Genomic DNA, 17,373 nt, shown 5'->3' on the forward strand with positions numbered 1-17,373 from the left:
CGTTGCAAAACAGCAGTTCATCGTTGTACCTCAGATAACATAAACCAACAACATGTTTCTAACAGATGAACTCACAAGTTCATGGTCCATGTCAATTCAGTGCATGACTGAAACAGTTCATGAACTCCAGATCCTTCTCTGTTATAAACTGCTAGGGTTTTAAAAGTTGATGATGATCTCTCACCGTAGAAATTTGTAAGTAGGTGGCTAGGTAGGTGCCTTAAGGATACAATTTGCTCCTCCAGGGCATTCAGGGCTCTACATCACTGGTAGAGCTTTCTCTCATGTGCACTTTCTGCACATTTATTTTCAAGCCTGGTGGGAAAGCCTTGACCTTATTGAGAACCTGCCCTCCAAAAAGAGCAGCCAGCGCCATCACCCACACCGTCCCTAAATCAGTAGTTTATGACACAGGTTTAACTTAGCGGGAATTTTCAAGTGGCTCGGGAGAAGACAATGCACAGAAACAGACCTGTTGCCTAAAACCTCTGAAGAGGCTGTTGAATGAACACTAGAAGAAGGTTCAAGCTAGACTGACAGGTGAAGACAGACAGTCATCTATTTCCAATGTGAGGCATTTGCAGACATCTCCTAGGATCTTCATTATCTAGTTGGAATCTTTCCCACCCCTGACTCAATGTCCTTTTGAAAGACCCCTTGTTAGCAAGTGCTACTCCTTTTCCTTCATTCAAACATATATAACCAGTTAGAGTGAACCAAGTAGTACAAGAGACTGTCCTGGTAAGAAGGTTGGCTCTGCCACTCCCAACACAAGCACTAAACATACTTATCTAGGCAAAAAGGGAGGGTATGAGGGCTTTCTTCTACATTACTCTGTTCTAGGTGCACTCACAATTTGCAGTTCTTGAATACCTGTTTTCTGCTTTTGATCTGCTATAGAATACACTGTACAGGTTTCAGAGACCTGGTTGGTACTCAAAACTTTGAACAGGAATTTACAGAAGACATCCAAACCCTGAAAAGCTTCAAACCTGATTAAATAACCTATAAAAGAAGGAGAGAATACAATTTAAAATTCTTTCTTTGGGGGGCTGGATATCGACACCTTGACATAATGAGAAAGGTATAGACGAATCAATCTGGGAGATGGATGTGACAGAAAAAGTAAAGAATCAATGAACAGCTAAAACCTTAAGTCCTACAACCTCCAGTGTCTGTGAAAGGATATAGAGAAGTATGGATGGACAGTTCACAAGACCGATGAGAAGGGAGGACACTACGGGGTAGACACAGAGCAGACTGTGCTTATCGATGTCCCTCAGGCTACTCTTTCAGAGCAATAGAGCTAAGTCCTCCGAGCCTGACTTGGTTGTAGAGACAGCTCTTACTGAGATGGACATGGCATAGGAAATGCAAATGAAATGGAAGCTAACAAGTCTGGCTCCTTTTGGTGTGGAAAGCTTGCAACTTAAAAAAATTCAGGTGAATTTCAGTTCAATAAAAGAGCTTATCAGAGAAGCTTGCAGAGAAGTTACATGTCATTTAAATTATCATATCTGATAAGGCTGTGGATTTGGGAGGATACAATATAATCTGAATACTGGGTACCAGGAAATACCTTTTCTGCATCATGCAGGATTTCGCATTAGCTTTCTATTTTTAACTACCAAGGTGTTGCTAGTTAGATTTCAACATTAGGACAATTAAACATTTCTGTTCTTGCCTTTTCAATAAAAAACAACCTAAAATTTTATACCTGAGGTAGTTTTTTCTTCTGAGCACAGTTTATCCCTCCAATAAAAACCATGTTTGGCATCACTGGTCTCGGGAATTCAAACACAAAATCATATCTCATTAGCCAAATAGATCCACGACTTAGAAGGTCTATAGCCGTTACTTTCTTTTGAAGAATCTCATATGCAAGTTCTTCAAATTGAGTGAATATAGGCTTGCAGTAAACAAATTCCAGCATATGGACAAGCATGTTCTTCACACGCTGAGAAAATGTCATGCTATCTGAATTATGTAGGAAGAGTCTGGGGACATATGAAGGTGGATTCGGACACTGGGTAGCTTCAAAATCCATACCACAAGGAAAACCCCGCAAAAAGTAGATGGAAGGAACTGAAAGATACTCAGCAATTATTGGTCCACACATCAGAATCGGATCTGTGAAAAGCACATCAAATTTGCTCTCTCTCAAATACCGCATCATATCTTTGTTGTGCAAAAGGCTCTCACAGTTGGTGAAAAAGAACCTGGAAATTTCTAACATCCTTTGATACATTGTAATAATAATATTCAAAACAGATTGTTCAATAAAATGAGCATTAACGAATGTCTGGAGGGCAACACGTAAGTCCTCCTCTGAGTAAGGTATTGGATATACTTTCACTGTATAATTCTGAGGCTCCTTGGGCTTCATATGCAAACTTGTTGATGGAACAACTACAATGACTTCATGTCCATTTTGCTGGAGCTTCCCCACTACTGGGCGCATGCTGAGCCAGTGACTTCCATCCTGAGGTATCACCAAGATCCTTCCACCTTCAGCAAAGATTAAAGACGACGCCAGAAGAAGAAATATCCCAGTATGTTGGTAAAAACATTGAAATGGAAGAGCCATTTTGGTGGAAGTAAACTGGAGAGTTCTGCTCTGAAGTGCTTTATATGAAGGTCCATGCAAATTTTAACTTATCTGCAGGGAACTTATTGACAGCAGAAATAAATATTTAACTTCCCAATATTGTTGTGGTTATCCTTCAATATTTAATTGCAATTACTTGTCTAACAGGGAAGGGGAGCACACTGTTCTTGGAAAAAAAGATGATCCCTTTTGTACTTTTTGGTTAATTTTCAAGCTCGGAAGTATGTCAACAACTTCCTTTCCTCATGAAACTAAGAAGATCAGGGTTGTCACCTTGTAATAAAGTGGTTAATACCATTGACTTGGTAAGTATCCAGTGAGAAAATAAGCCTGTTTTTTTTCATAAAAGGTAGCTTTTAAAATCACCCAGTAGAGTGAATGGAAAGTGCAACATCATTTCTTTTATGGGCTAGCCTAACTGAGAACATCTAAGCAGTATGTAGAGGACTGATGTTAAATTCTCACCTCCTGGAAGCAGTCAGACCTGCAGGTCCTATGAATACATCTCAGCTACCAGGACAAACCATGGAGAAACCAACCCTTACACCCTTACGCAATGGGAAATGTCCCAGTAGACATCAAAGGGGAGCTAGTGCTGCTGTGTGTAGCTTCACACTGCCACGCTGGCACAGAGGAAGAAGCTTTAGACATGGAGAAATGATTTCTAGAGAGGGCCAAATATGGGGAGTGAGAGGCAGGAGGCAGTTTTGTAAGTCACAGACTGAAAGTGGGAGGCAGAACAGATTTATAAACAATTCTGATTAAATGGTGCAGATTCAGAGATGAAGAGTGCATTGCAAGTGCTGAGATAGGAAGTGATCAAATCCACTTGGAACTTGCTGTTTGATGTGTTTTTTTCTCTGCACTTGGCTATGACCTTCAACAGCAAAATGAATTGGCTGTAAGCAGCCAATATAAAGTTAACCTTCCAGGCTCTATAGGAACACAAGTCTCTTACTACAGCTTCTGATGGACTGCCTGCTTTTTGTACCCTATCATCAGAGAAAAAACTGTGGAAAAGGTGAGGCAGCAACAGGAAGGATAGAATTTAAAAAAAAAAAAAAGAAAAGATAACTGAGAGGTAAAGAGAGAACAGACAAACAGGCAAAGAAAGGATGAAGTTCTTAGGTTAGCACAGAATCAGCTGAGGTCAGATCTAAGCTGGGTAATGATTATTCAGAAAATTAACAGACTGGATCAGTTTTCAAGATAACATAGTAGTTTTACACATGTTTGTTGTTCATCATCCACCCAGTAGCAAAGGGCACCTGAACTCCTTTCAGGACGGAAGGGTGTGGTGCTCCTTTCTGATTTCTGTTGTATATTCAGAGCAGCACTGCAGAGCAGTTTGAGTAACAGTGGCCTCAAAGAGCGAGAACCATGTGCCAGCTCTTAGCATCTGGTAAGAAAGGCTTCCCCCCTCGATACCAAAGAGCGCACTTTGTATGTTAAACTAAGCCAAAGTTTGGGTGAGCGCAGATTTTCTTCCTCCCAGGAATATCTTTCATCTCAAGACTCATGTGAGTTACTCCAGGGTGTTCCTTTGAGTGATGGAGCAGTGCTGCATTTGCACGCAAGCAGCTCTGAGGGGCTGAGATGGCTTGGATCTTGAGCCAGAACTATGCTGAGGGGTTTGGGTGTCAGTGTGCTTACCTTTCCCCCTACAATTGGGTCAGCTGGAAAAAGTACTAAATCTCTCTCAAACTGCTTGTCTCTGAGTTGGACTGGTTGCCGCATGTGGATTTCTTCTAACCTGAGCAGCAAAGAGTGAGTGCCACTAGGGAAGAGGATAGCAAACGGATACCTTGGCAGCTTCTTGTTATATGAGCAGCACTAAAACTAGAACTAAACCCAAATGTTCATTGAGGCAGCCTGGAAGTGTTTAATTTATCTACTGGATTTGTTTTCCTGTTGTCAGATGAGCTCACTCACCCCCTTACACTCTGGGCCTTGCAAGCAGGAACAGGTTGCTCACATGCACAGGTAATTATGTAATTTGATTTCCCATGCTTTTGGATGATGGGTCAGGCTTATACACGGAGGAATTATAGAATTGAGCAATCCTTGTAAATGAACCCAATACTTTTGTTTGGTTTTGATGCTAAACTGTGTCGGGCAAGTTCAGGTTGGTAGCTGGTGACATGAACCTGCCTGATTCCCCCTTACATTTTCTGTAGCTATGGAGATACATTGGCATTTGCCTGCACAGGATAAGACAGTAAGTAGTTCAGCTAGCAAGACTTCAGATGAGAAATAACACGTAACAGTAATGGCATGTTGACTGCAAGTTGGAAAGCAATCTAAGTCTCAGCAAGAACAAGAAGCAGTAGACAGCTAGGCAAATTGCAGAACACAGATCATTTCTAGGACAGCCTCTTCCAAAGCTGTAAATAGAATTCATATGAAAAAGATAGCAAGTGATCCTGAAAATCATGACTGTAACCTAACAGAAAGGTGACATATAAGGTTGTCCAAGTAACTGTAATTGGAATTTTTCCTAACTTTCGTAGCGCAACATGTTTGATATTTGTAAATACAATACTCTTAGAACCTTTCTAGATTTTTGTGCCTGTTTTTTTGTCAAATATAGTGCCTCTGGACTCATGTTAGAGGAGGTGTTTTAATTAAACTTGAAGACAAACATCCCATGGAGTGGGAAACTTAAAGCAATATTTCCATTCAGTATGAGGGAATTTTTGCTAAAATAAATATGTTTTACAGATTCTTTTGATCCCGTGAAAAAGCCAAACTCAATAATCAATGCCAATTTGATTATTAAGCAGGTATTGTTTTAAAAAATAAATAATGACTCCAGACACACATGGAGTTATTTCACCTTATATGTGTGTCCATTGAGGCTGGCTAGAGGACTTTTATACTGGTTAAACATACATATTCATATAGATTGCAGGAAAGATTTGTTAAACACACATAGAACTCATTATTACATTGGTTAAAACATATATGAAACTCATTATCATATCTTACTACCCCCTTTGTATGTGCATCACAGTTGCTTTGTGTTTTCAGAATCCTCTTATGCTCTTTATCTTATCTCCTTCCTCATTGTGTCCTCTTAGTGAGCCCAGGTTTGCTTTTTGTTGTGGCATTTTCCTTGGTTTGGAGCCTCAGACAGAGATAAGTTTCTTTAAGATACACAATACTGGATTTGTTGCTTGTTTAAACTAGTAAACAAGCTAAACTCCTGCTACAATTATATTCTTCCTTACTGCAAACTGGCCAAGATTTGATTCTAATTATTATTGCTTAAGCTAATTCATTCCCTTAACATAATGATTTATTCCTTCCTTCACTTTCAATATCTTTCCTTCAGAATATGGAAGGCACAGGGATGTGGATAAGAGGAGACTGAAGAGGACAGTGAGATGAACTGGTTAGAGCAGCCATTTCGGTTTTATATGTACTGTGCATTGAAGGTGTACAATGCACAACAGTACAACTTTCTTTTTCAAAAGCGGTTCTGCTTCAACCTATCTGATATTATGTATTTTGCCATTGCAATATAAAGTAGAACATTATCGTCAGCCGTAAGGGTGCACAGCATGCTTTACAAAAGCATAATAAACAGAGACTGATGTGGTACCAGGCTGCTGTAAACTGCCATCAGGTTCATCAACACCTTCAATATTGCATGAAAAAAAAACAGTCCTAGTATTTGGTTTGTGAACAGAGTGATGACTACTGCTGCAGTGCTGAAAATGAAGAGTTACCCTATAGCTGTACTGATCCTAGAGACCCATGCTAGCAAATTAACAGTACCCACAGACAGGATGGGATCTCTTCTGAAGTCACACGAAGTGGCATTTGGGTTGAGTAGGCTTTTAAAAAGCGTGTCTCTGTGTGCTAGGGCTGTGTGTGTACCTTGGTACTGCTCACTGTATTCCTTGGCTTGTGGCCAAAGTCTTTGAACATGACTATAACTGCATATTTCAGAGGACCAATTAGAAACGTTTCCTTATCAGAGCTTCCCAGATGCTGCTGGCTCTGGCAGAAGGGTTTCAGAACAGGATCTGTTCTCTTAATCCTTGTGCTAGAAAGACAAACCAGAGCATCTTTATTCAGCTATACTTCTCCTTTACTTAACTACCTACTTAAATCCTACTTTACTTAAATGTCAATGTTTTAAGTTAACCATTTGTTTAAATAAGCAATGGGTGTTTTAGATTAAGAACAGAGGAACAACTTTGAAAGGGTGCTACAGCTTGCATTTCTGAACTTTGCTTCCATCAAACCATATAAACTTTGTTTTTATGAGTTTCCCAGAAAACTAACTTTGCATCTACTTTGGCTAAAGTCAAGGTATTCATCAAAGAGTCTCAGGGCTCACAGTCTGAGTTCATTTGCAATGTCCCCCTAATAAGAGACCACTTTCCATGCCACCCTTCAGGAGTCATTAGAAGATGACACTGGCACAGGATCTCTGCTTAGCCAAGATACTGGGTCTGATTTCCAGCTAACCTTGTATTAAACCTCCAGGCACACTGTGACTTGGCAACCAGATTTGTGTGTCTGTTAATGAACATGTAATTGATGTTGAGATGTCCTGGTATGGGAAGCGCAGGGCAAGAGGAAACCCAGACTGAGGCAATATCTTAGTCAATAAATAAGTGCAGTTTGTGCTTCCCCAGGTTTAGTCCTGCGGTTGCAAGTTCTCCCACTCCCTCTGAGGCTGCTGGCTCAGGAGGGTCAGGGAACCTGGGATTTAATTCCCAGCTCTGTGCTGGAGAAAACCCACATGCCCAGTTCCACATAGCACAAGCACCTCATCACCCTGATCTGCTCCAGACCAGGTTCTCCATGGAAATATGTAAGACACGGGAGAAAGGAGCCTTCTTCAGGAATGAGGCCACAATGCCTGCATTATCTGCCTGTGGAAAACTATGGAAAGTGGTGTAATAGAAATGTCTGAGGAAAGAAACTGCATTTTGAATCTCTTCTATCTCCTTTTCCTAGTTGTCCTAATTTTTCTTTTACTTGCCTGTTGAGCAATGGGCTACTAGGTTTCAAAATACTATCTATTCTCATCATATGATTACATTCCTGAACAGTAATGATCAACCCAGGGTTTTCCACTGTGTATGGACTTGTTTCCCCACCCCCATATGACTCATTTCACGTATGTTTACTCTGCACTGCATACTTGCCTTGCAGCTGGGCACTGTTCAGAGGGAAATGGGAGAAATTCCTCTGCTCTCTGTAGAAAATACAACTAGAAAAGGCAAACTGAAGACACACAAGATTTTTCAAGGTTTGGAACATGTGATTTCCACCAAACGGCAAATGAAAATGGGAGATGGCACGTATAAAATGAGGGCAGGATAGCAAGCTATGAACTGTGCGCAGCTCTGAGACATTCAAGACACAGAAGTAAAGCCTCATAGCATGTAAACAGCAAGAATTTGACTTTTAAATCTCAAACTAGGAAGCGCCATTCTCTTGAACATAATGTGAGAGAATGCCTTATTTATAATATTTTTCTAATATTCGGAGTTATAATATTATTCTTTATTTGTCTTATTCTTTATTACGTTCTGTGGACTCTGCATAGCCTGTCAAAGAGTATAAAAGAAATCTGAAATAAGGAAGAAAAAACCCCTTCATCTCAAAGATGTTGTGCTGCAATTGTGCAGTGGTATTTTGTGACCACAATTCAGAAGTGAGGGAGGAATTTCATAGGAAAGATGTTTGTGTCCTGTGTTGTACCTGGAAAGAAATTTCTATTGCTATTCATTGTTTTGGAGGCGATATGGTAACTATCAAACTAGATTTTTTTTTTAGATTAGCTTTAAAAACCCTGCAGAGCAATTCTAGTAAAAGCAAATGTCAAGAAATAGGTATGAACACTGATCTAAATTTTGCATTGAAATGTCTTTCACCAAATATAGTATTTTAGATTAATGCTTCCCATTTCAACATGACATTTATATTTCACCATGATCTACAGAAAGAAATAACTTAACATAGACAGTCAGTTAGGAAAACGTATGTCACAAAAACACAACCAAAGCAAATTAACTGACCTTACTGAGCCTAGAGTTAAAAACAAAAGATGACTCTCAGAGCATCGTGTTTGGGGTTTTGCTCAGGTGAAAGAAATAGATGTCAGACTCCATGAAAATTAAATCAAAACTGCACCTGGTTGGTGAATAATATATATTTACTAAGGTTACTAATTTGTAGCTAGCAGATAAGTCCATTTCTAGTTGAACTTGTCAGAAAATCCTCAGTAATTCAAATAAGTCATCTGCCTCTGTAGAAGTAATTCGATTTAAGCCTGTGGAAAACAACTGCCAAAACCTGGTTGTACTAAATCATTAACAGAAAGGAAGAAAATCAATAGCACTAAACTTCCAGAAACCCAGTAGTCACATTTCATCGGAAAATGCATAATTTGGAGAAAAAGGGACTTGCCTTAGACAGTGGTTTCTTCTTAGCACAGTTTATGCCTCCAACAAAGACCATATTGGGCATCACAGGTCTCACATACTCAAACACAAAGTCAAATCTCAGAAGCCAAATGGAAGCAGAGTTCAGGAGGTCTAGCAGGGACACATCTCTCTGAAGAATTTCAGAGGAAAGTGTTAACGCATCTTCATAGAAACCGTTACAGTACACAAGCTCCAGGAGGGAAATCAGTGCATTTTCCACCCTCTGGAAAAAAGTCATGCGGTCTGAGTTGAAGGTAAATAGTCTTGGGATGTAGGACAGAGGGTTTGGGCACTGCGGTGCTGTATAGTGTAAGCTGCAAGGAAATCCTCTCATGAAAAACACAAATGGAAGAGAAAAATGATTAGCGACTACTGCACCGCACATAAAGGCAGGATCTGTTAGGATAGCATCAAAGCCGCTTTGATTCAGGTACTGCAGGGTCTCCTTACTGTTGAACAGGTCCCTGCATTGAGTAAAGAACGTATTAAAAACATGCACTGAGGACTTGTACAGCTCTAGAACCTTCAGTGGGGAAGGCATTTCCTTCAGGTGAGCAGCAACATACTGTTGAAAAGCATTATCCAGCTCTTCTAACGTGCGAGACACTGGGTATGTTTTCACCGTGTACGCCTGCGTTGTTGCCGTTTGCCAGCTTACTTCTGGTAAAACCACCACGACTTCATGTCCTCTCTCACTGAGCTTTTCAACCACCTCCTGCATGCTAAGCCAGTGGCTTCCAACCATGGGCACCACCAGGAGCTTCCCTCCATCTGAGAGGCCAGGAAGGAGGAGAATAAAAGTCCAGGCACAGCAAAGCCACGAAATCATGTTCCTGTGTTCGGAACGCAGACTGTGAGAGTGTCTTCTCCTTCCGGCAGTAGCCTGAACATGCTTTTGAAGAAACCAACTTGTTTATCTGCTAAGTTGTGCTGCTTTGTCTCAACCTTCTAGTTAATGATTTGCTGCTTTGGGTTGTGGGTTGGGTTTGGTTTTTTCCTCAATATTTGTAAAGCCAAATGGGGTGAACCTTTCCTGTGCTGAGTCATCAAGCTCCTCATTGTTAAATAGATAAGCAGCTCCTCAATGTGCCAGTCAGATTTCTTAGGACTTCTCTCTGGATTGTTGATATGTCCTTTCTTACCCAGTGGCCAAGGTGTGATTTGCAGAATAACGACACCCAACTCACAGTTAGGTGCAGGTATGCGGCCATGCACGGGGTGCAAGGCGGATTTTTCCTCCAAGTTTGCATACCAGGCGTCCAAGCCGGCACATTTTTATTGAACTATATTATTCATATGTATTGGGTTAGTATACACAGTCATGACATTTCCAAGAAGTGGGTTGGGTTAGTAAGATTAGTTCCAAGAGTTCATTAACATATATCTCCTCCTTCTTGCGTATGTGGTCTTCCTAGTGGTAGTGGTCAATGAGGGTCTTTGGGGATGAAGGCGGGTTGTTTTCGTCACGTTGAACTTTCCAACTTTCCTTCTTGCGCATGCTCTTAGACTTTTTGGGCATCTCTTCACGGTTGCATCTAGCTGGTTCTTTTCCCTCTCATCATTGCACCAGTCCTTGTTATATGGCTTAATTAGATAAGTCACATTCTTTCCCATTCTTTTTAACTGCAGCTTTGTTAAAAATTCCTTATCTAAGTGTAAGTATCCAGGTGCAGGCTAGCTAGAAATCATTGTTCAAGCTAATTCTATATTTTAGTTCTAAAATCACAGAAACTATACATAATATTCAAACTTGTAATATGTTAGTAACTTATAACAAATCTTCTTTCAGGTGAACTCAGGTCTGGTGCCAACAACTCCAACACCACAGGGAAAAAATTAAAACAGCCTCAACAAATTTCAGTGTGGCTGGAGACATGGATGATCAGGTCATTTCCCTGAAGGAAGAACAGAAGTTCCTCAGGATAAGGGAAAAGGGAAGATGAACCTTGTCGTCTGAGCTAGCAGGAATCTACGCAGCAGGAGAGACACTAAAAGAGGCTGCTCTGACCACGGAGGCAGAGACCTGTGAAGCTGAAGGTCACATGTCAGTGTCACAGCCCATGAGATGCCCTCAGGTAGCTGAGAACTCCTCCCCACTTGACTATACATCAAGTAGAAGCCAGGTAGTGGTGCTTGACATGTCTTAACAACTGCTGGTGCGGCTTGGGCTGTTCAGCGGAGACTGAGGCGTGAGCCCAGGTACCAGACCTGGAATGGCTATGAAGCACCTCCAGCCCAAGCAGGTGTTTGCAGGAGCCCTCAGCTTCACAGCACTGCTTTTGATGTCTTCAATACTGAAGCGATGAGATGCCTAAATAGCACAGTGACATGGAAAAATAATGCAACCAAGGATATTTAGAGCCATGTAGCCCCTGTCCCTCAGACACACAACTTCTCTCCCTTCCATACCCATGCAATTAAATTGATAACAGATTGTCTTCTTTATGTTTTCCTATCAGTATTTTCTTTCTTTTTCTCATTTTACCCATGCCTGTAACTTTTTTCTTATGTAAAGAAACAACTGAATAAGTGGCAGAGAGCAGTTTCTTTCAGGATAGCTTTTCAGAAAACAAAATATTTGGGCTTCAGAGTAAAGGGAGAAGTTCGCATGTGAACTCTTATGTTATTATAAACTGTAATGGGAAAAAAACTGTGAATAATAACTAAATCATGTTATTTCTACTTTTGTATGAAGTGCACTTATAAATGATCGTTGGGAAGATGGCCAACAACCTTGGTGCCAAGCCTGACAGTATTCTAGAAGCCTTTGCACAACAACCTTAAGCCCATCCAGTCCCACGACCTGCCACAGCAGAAAAAAAATTCATGGAAAGGGTCATTGGGCAGTGGAACAGGCTGCCCAGGGAGGGGGTTGAGTCACCTTCCCTGGAGGTGTTTAAAGGATGGGTGGATGAGGCGCTGAGGGACATGGTTTAGTGATTGATGGGAATGGTTGGACTCGATGATCCTGGGGGTCTTTTCCAACCTATCTGTGATTCTGTGACTTCCCACTGGACCAGGCTGCTCCAAGCCCCATCCAGCCTGGCCTTGGACACTCCAGGGAAGGGACCACGGCTCTCCTGGGCACCTTGTGCCAGCGAAGGCTCCTCCTTGCCCGGGTTTTGGTAGCGGGGAAGCGCGGGCCCCTCCGCTCCATCCCGCGGGCGCCATGGCAACCCCGCCACTCCAAACATGGCGCCGGGGACGGCGCGCTTTGCCACACCAATCATGGCGGCGAGGGGGGCGTGGCGTGGCGTGTTCTCTATATATCCCAGCGTGCTTTGCGTGCGCCCCTCCAAACAGAGCGGCGGGGAGCGCGGCGGGTGCTAGGACCCAGCGTGCTTTGCCGCACCAAACGTGGCGTCGGGGCCGCGTCGGCCTCCTCCGTCCCAGCGTGCTTTGCGCCACCCGGCAGGCATGGCGGCGGGGCCCGGGCCGTGGGGACCGCGGGGGCGCTGAGCGGTGAGGCGGGCTGGGCCGGGGCGGCCGTGCGAGCCGAGGGAGGAGGGGAGACGGGGGGAAGGAGGGGGAGGAGGGGGAGAGGGAGGAGGGGGAAAGGACGGGGAGGAGGGAGGAGTCAGACGGGAATTAGGGGGGACATGGGGAGAGAAAGGGGGGAAGCTGGTGGGGAAAAGAGGGGGGAAAGAGGGGAAAAGACGGGGGAGGTGAGGGAAAAGAGAGGGGAAAGGAGAGGGAAAAGGAGTGGAGAGGTGGGGGAAAAGGAGTAGAGAGAGGAAAGGAGTGGGAAAGGGACGGGAGAGGTGGGGAAAAGGGGGAAACGGGGAAGGAGAGGGAAAAGGAGGGGGAAGGAGAGGGAAAAGGAGGGGGAAGGAGAGGGAAAAGGAGGGGGAGGTGGGGGGAAAATTGAGGGAAAAAGAGGGGGGTAGATGGGAAGGGGAGACGGGGAGGGGGAGGAATTGTGAAGGTGAGAGGGAGGGAAAGTGAGGGAGAGGAGGAGGAAGGGGATGGAGGGGAGGAGAGTGAGATACGGGAGGTAAGAGGGAGGGAGATGGAGAGGGAGAGGGAGGGGAAGTGAGGGGAGAGGGAAGGAGGCGACAAAGGAGAGGGAGAGGTGGCTGTGCTGCTGGCAGGAGGGCGTGGGTGCAGCCCAGCTCCTGTGGAGGGTGGGATGAGGGGTGCTAGACCCACACTGCAGCATGGGAGGTCTCTGCTGGGGGTAAGGAATGTGGGAAGGGGGCTTAGCAGGGTTGGTGGTGGCTGTTCTCATGGAGCTGTTGAGACAGTGTGGCTTTGCTTTGTGAGGGCCTTAGGCCAGAGGCATTGCACACAGGTTGCTTCCAATCTATATTCATGTATTTTTTTTTAAGGGAAGGAAGCTGCCAGCGGCAGTGCTTTGAGGATCCAAAAATAAGGAGCAAGGGAGGATTTGGCAGTGTCCCACTGAAGTACTTTTCTAGGGAGACGGGGGAGCAGCAGGCTGGCAGTGGGGTGGTGGCTGTCTCTGCCATTTCTATCCAGAAATAATGAGCAAGGAAGGATTTGGCAGTGTCCCACTGAAGCACTTCTCCAGAGCGTGGGCAGTGCAGCAGGTTGGCAGTGAGATGGTAGCTGTCTCAAGGGATCACAGAATGCCAGGTTGGAAGGGACCTCAAGTATCATCTGGTCCAACGTTTTTGGGTGATCAATAATTTAAATGAGGTGGCCTAGTACCCTACCAAACAGAGCCTTCAAAGTGTTCAGTATACAGGAATCCACCGCTTCCTTAGGGAGATTATTCCAATGCTTAACTGTTCTTATGGTGAAAAATTTTCTTCTGGAATCCACCTGGAATCTTCTCCAGGAGCAATTTATACCCACTACCCCTTGTCTGTTCCACGTGGCTTCTCCTAAAAACGGAATCTCCATGCTCTTGGTAGACACCCTTTACGTACACGAGAATAAGGTCTCCCCTAAGCCTTCTCCTCTCAAGGCTGAACGAACCCAGTTCTCTCAGCCTTGCTATGCATGGTAGGTTTCCTAGTGCTCTGATCACCTTAGTGACCCGTCTCTGTCCCCTCTTCAGCCTGTCTGCATCTTTTTTTGAATAGCGGGGACCAAACCTGGATGCAGTACTTGTGTGGGTTGACAAGCGCTGAGTAGAGTCTCCTTGATGCGCGCCTTGTTCTGGTCAACAGACCTGCCAAGAGCTTGCTGCTGTGCATTTGGGTGAGGGAAAGGGGAGGGATTATAACCTTTGGGTGGCTAAAAAGTAAATGAAGGCTAAGAAGTGGTTTGGAAAGCGTGCTAAACCCAGCCAGTATGTTGTGAAGGGTGGGAGGTGGGACCTTCCCAGGTTTTGGTCTTTTTTTAGGTAAGCAAGGTATAAGAGCTGCATTCAGAGGAGAAGAACTTAATGCAGGGAGATCAAAACGATTTCTTTCCTGTTTGTGTTTAAGAGATCTCTAGCCATATAATTCTATAATTTATTAAATTTACAGGGATTTATAAAAGAGTGTCTATTGTATGAAATGCTGAAGAAGCATGGCAGGACAAGCACAGTGCACGCTGCTGCGCTGCTTTGCTGTCAGCTGCTCCAAGCATAGCTTGCTGCCTAAAAATCACTCTGGTGTGGGAAGGACTAAAATGAGCTGAATGTAATGATGTTTTGAACAAAAGTTTTGGACTTGCCTGGTGAGCTACTGGTTGGTTGAAGGGGAGGGAGACTATTTAGTATGTTTGGATCTCCAAAAGACCTTCAACAAGGTTTGCCAGCAAAGGCTTTTAAAGGAATTAAGCTGACACAGGAGAAGAAAGTTGTTGCTTGATGAAATAATTAGTTAGAAGATAGGAAACAGAAGATCAGCTTGTCACAGAGGGGAGCAAGGGGAGTTTCTTTGTATTCTCCCTGCAGCCTGTGTTCAGCATCTCATAAGCTATCAGAAGTAAATTGCGAGTGCTGAGGTGGTTAATTTTTATTGTCAAATGGACCGATACATTGCAGTAAAGTCAAGTGACATAAGTGAAGCTTTAAAGTCTTTATTATGATGAGCAGCTGAATGAATATTATCTGCTGTTGTTTCATTGTAGGCGAGTCCAGAGAGGTGCAGCAGGGTGAGACAGAGATGATGGCAGCTTTATGGTCACATAAATACACATGTATTTATGTAAAGTGTTTATATAGCGAGGGGGTTTGAAGTGAACACACAGGAGAGATTGGAGTAGTAATAAACATTGCTTAAAAAAGGTAGCTTAGTGCTCAGTGTTTGTACAAAAAAAAGAGGACAAACCAGAGTGTAAGAAGGTCATGGTTTGCACATACCTTGCCCAACATAGGTAGTTGTGGTCCCCTCATCTTGGAAACAGATAAAGGAGAGGTTCAGGGGATTTAGAGGAGGTGGATAAGGATAATTGAAGAGAGTGGTCAAGTTCAGTTGTGGGAATGTCTACATCTTTGTGGAAGCTTTTGTCCAGAAGAGCTGTTTGAGTAAAATGCAGTGAAGATCTGTAAAATCACAAATGGAATTAAGGTAGATATGGGGATGATTGTCCACTGCTTCACTGTAACTTATTGATTCCTTGTTGTTACAGCATAGCAAGTGAAATAACAGGGTGACCAATATAAAACAGAAGGGAGCTTTTTGGGGCCTGGCACGTGCTAAGCGGTCACAAGGCTTCCAAAAAAGGACTGAAAAAGTTACCATAAGAAAATTGGTTGCCTTGAGTTTCTGGCACTCAAACATCTGGAAGCAAAGACAGTATTTTCATAGAATACTGTTTATGTCCATTTATTACACCCTTCCCATCTGCACTGGCCGATAATAGATATGGGTTCCTTGTGGGTATGGTTTTGTTGTGACATAGTGCAGGGATTTTGATGAGTTTGAGAGGTCCTTGCTTACCTTTCATGCAGAAAACTGCAAAACTTCAGCACTAGTTTATTATGGATGTTTAGAAGGACCCCTTTATTTCACTATGCATGGTTTTTTGCTGATGCAAAATTGAAATGCGATATATTTGATTTTAGCCAAAAGTCTTTTCAGGCCTATGCTAACATAAATGCTCTTAATTCACCCTTTTTTTTTTTTTTGTCAGGGTAGCACAGCTTTTTTTTATGCATCTGATATTAATTCTTAGAACAAGCATAATAAGGTGAAATAAGTTATGAACATTCTTCAGTTAGGGCTTAAAGGTTCATCTTGCAGGATTAGAGGTGAGTGGATTCAATTGCATTAGTTATAGTAAATAGATTGTTTTTTTTATTTTTAAGGAACTGTTCTGCCCTCACAATGTTTGGGGACTTATTTGAAGAGGATTTTTCCTTTCTTTCAAACAATCATTGTGGAAAAGGGAAGAAATCAAAGCCCAGAGATTCTGAGCCCCCAGCTCCAAGGGATTTCACCAACCTAAGTGGTATAAAAAATCAGGGTGGGACCTGCTACCTCAATTCCCTTCTGCAGACCCTGCTTTTCACACCTGAATTCAGAGGTAATGTGTTAAAAACATTCTTAAATTAATGTTGGGATTGATACTTCACTGTGCCTTGCGTTTCTAGTTAGTTATTAAAGAGCCACCACAAACAGATTGTTTTCAGGAACAGTTTACTTCAAATAAGTTATTACAGAATCACAGAATGGTTTTAATTGGAAAAGACCTTTAAGACCATTGAATCCAATCATTGATCCAGCTCTATGCCCGCCACTAGACCATGTCGCAAAGTACAACATCTACTTGTCTTTTAAACACCTCCAGGGATGGTGATGCAGCCATCTCCTTGGGCAGCCTCTTCCAGTGCTTGACAACACATTCAGTAGAGGAATCCCTCCTAATATCCATCCTAAATTTCCTCTGGTGGATCTTGAGGCCATTTTAACTTGCCCTGTCACCAGAGAGAAGAGACTGACCCCCACCTCTCTCTACAACCTCCTTTCAGGTAGTTTTAGGGAGCTGTAAGTCCTCCTCTCAGCCTCATTTTCTCTAGATTAAACAACCCTGGCTCCTTCAGCTGCTCCTCATAAGGCTTGTGCTCTAAACCTTTCACTGGCCTTTCTATGGACATGCTGAAGCATCTCAGTGCCCTCCTTGTAGTACAGAATACGCAGAGCTATTGGTCTGTAAAATTGGTATTGTCATTTTGCACAAAATGTTGGTATTGTCAACATTCCCTTTTCTTAAAAGTTGGCAGCTACAGTTTGTATAAATAAGAGAGGTTATTGCTGTCCATAAAGCGCCATTCGTTTTTCTAATGCAACCATTACAATTCCTAAAAAAAAATATTTTGCCATCTAAACACCTTCATGCTCACTTGTTCTTTATTGGTACAGTTTGAACCGGTTGTAAGGATGGCTGATGTTCAGAAATGTTGTTTAATGTCTTAGT

At 42.9% G+C, this 17,373-nt stretch overlaps 2 protein-coding genes across 3 annotated transcripts in view; one reads left to right on the top strand and one right to left on the bottom strand.

Moving 5' to 3' along the window:
- Positions 1-9,001: 9,001 nt before the first annotated feature.
- Positions 9,002-9,955, bottom strand: LOC138722402 (UDP-glucuronosyltransferase 1A8-like). The gene has a single exon (XM_069860475.1). It carries the CDS (start codon positions 9,884-9,886, stop codon positions 9,002-9,004), a length of 885 nt encoding a protein of 294 aa, XP_069716576.1. The 5' UTR covers positions 9,887-9,955.
- A 2,498-nt stretch (positions 9,956-12,453) lies between these two features.
- Positions 12,454-17,373, top strand: part of USP40 (ubiquitin specific peptidase 40) — a 40,503-nt gene continuing 35,583 nt past the window's right edge. The window contains exons 1-2 of one of the 2 annotated variants that reach the window (XM_069860645.1): positions 12,454-12,519; positions 16,265-16,482. In XM_069860645.1, the coding sequence (XP_069716746.1) occupies positions 16,284-16,482 (199 nt within the window). In that variant the 5' untranslated portion in view covers positions 12,454-12,519; positions 16,265-16,283. The remainder of the gene's footprint in view (positions 12,520-16,264; positions 16,483-17,373) is intronic. The other variant, XM_069860646.1, reaches the window with a different exon arrangement.

Source organism: Phaenicophaeus curvirostris, chromosome 7 (assembly GCF_032191515.1).
Source record: "Phaenicophaeus curvirostris isolate KB17595 chromosome 7, BPBGC_Pcur_1.0, whole genome shotgun sequence".
In the NCBI taxonomy this organism is placed as follows: domain Eukaryota; kingdom Metazoa; phylum Chordata; class Aves; order Cuculiformes; family Cuculidae; genus Phaenicophaeus; species Phaenicophaeus curvirostris.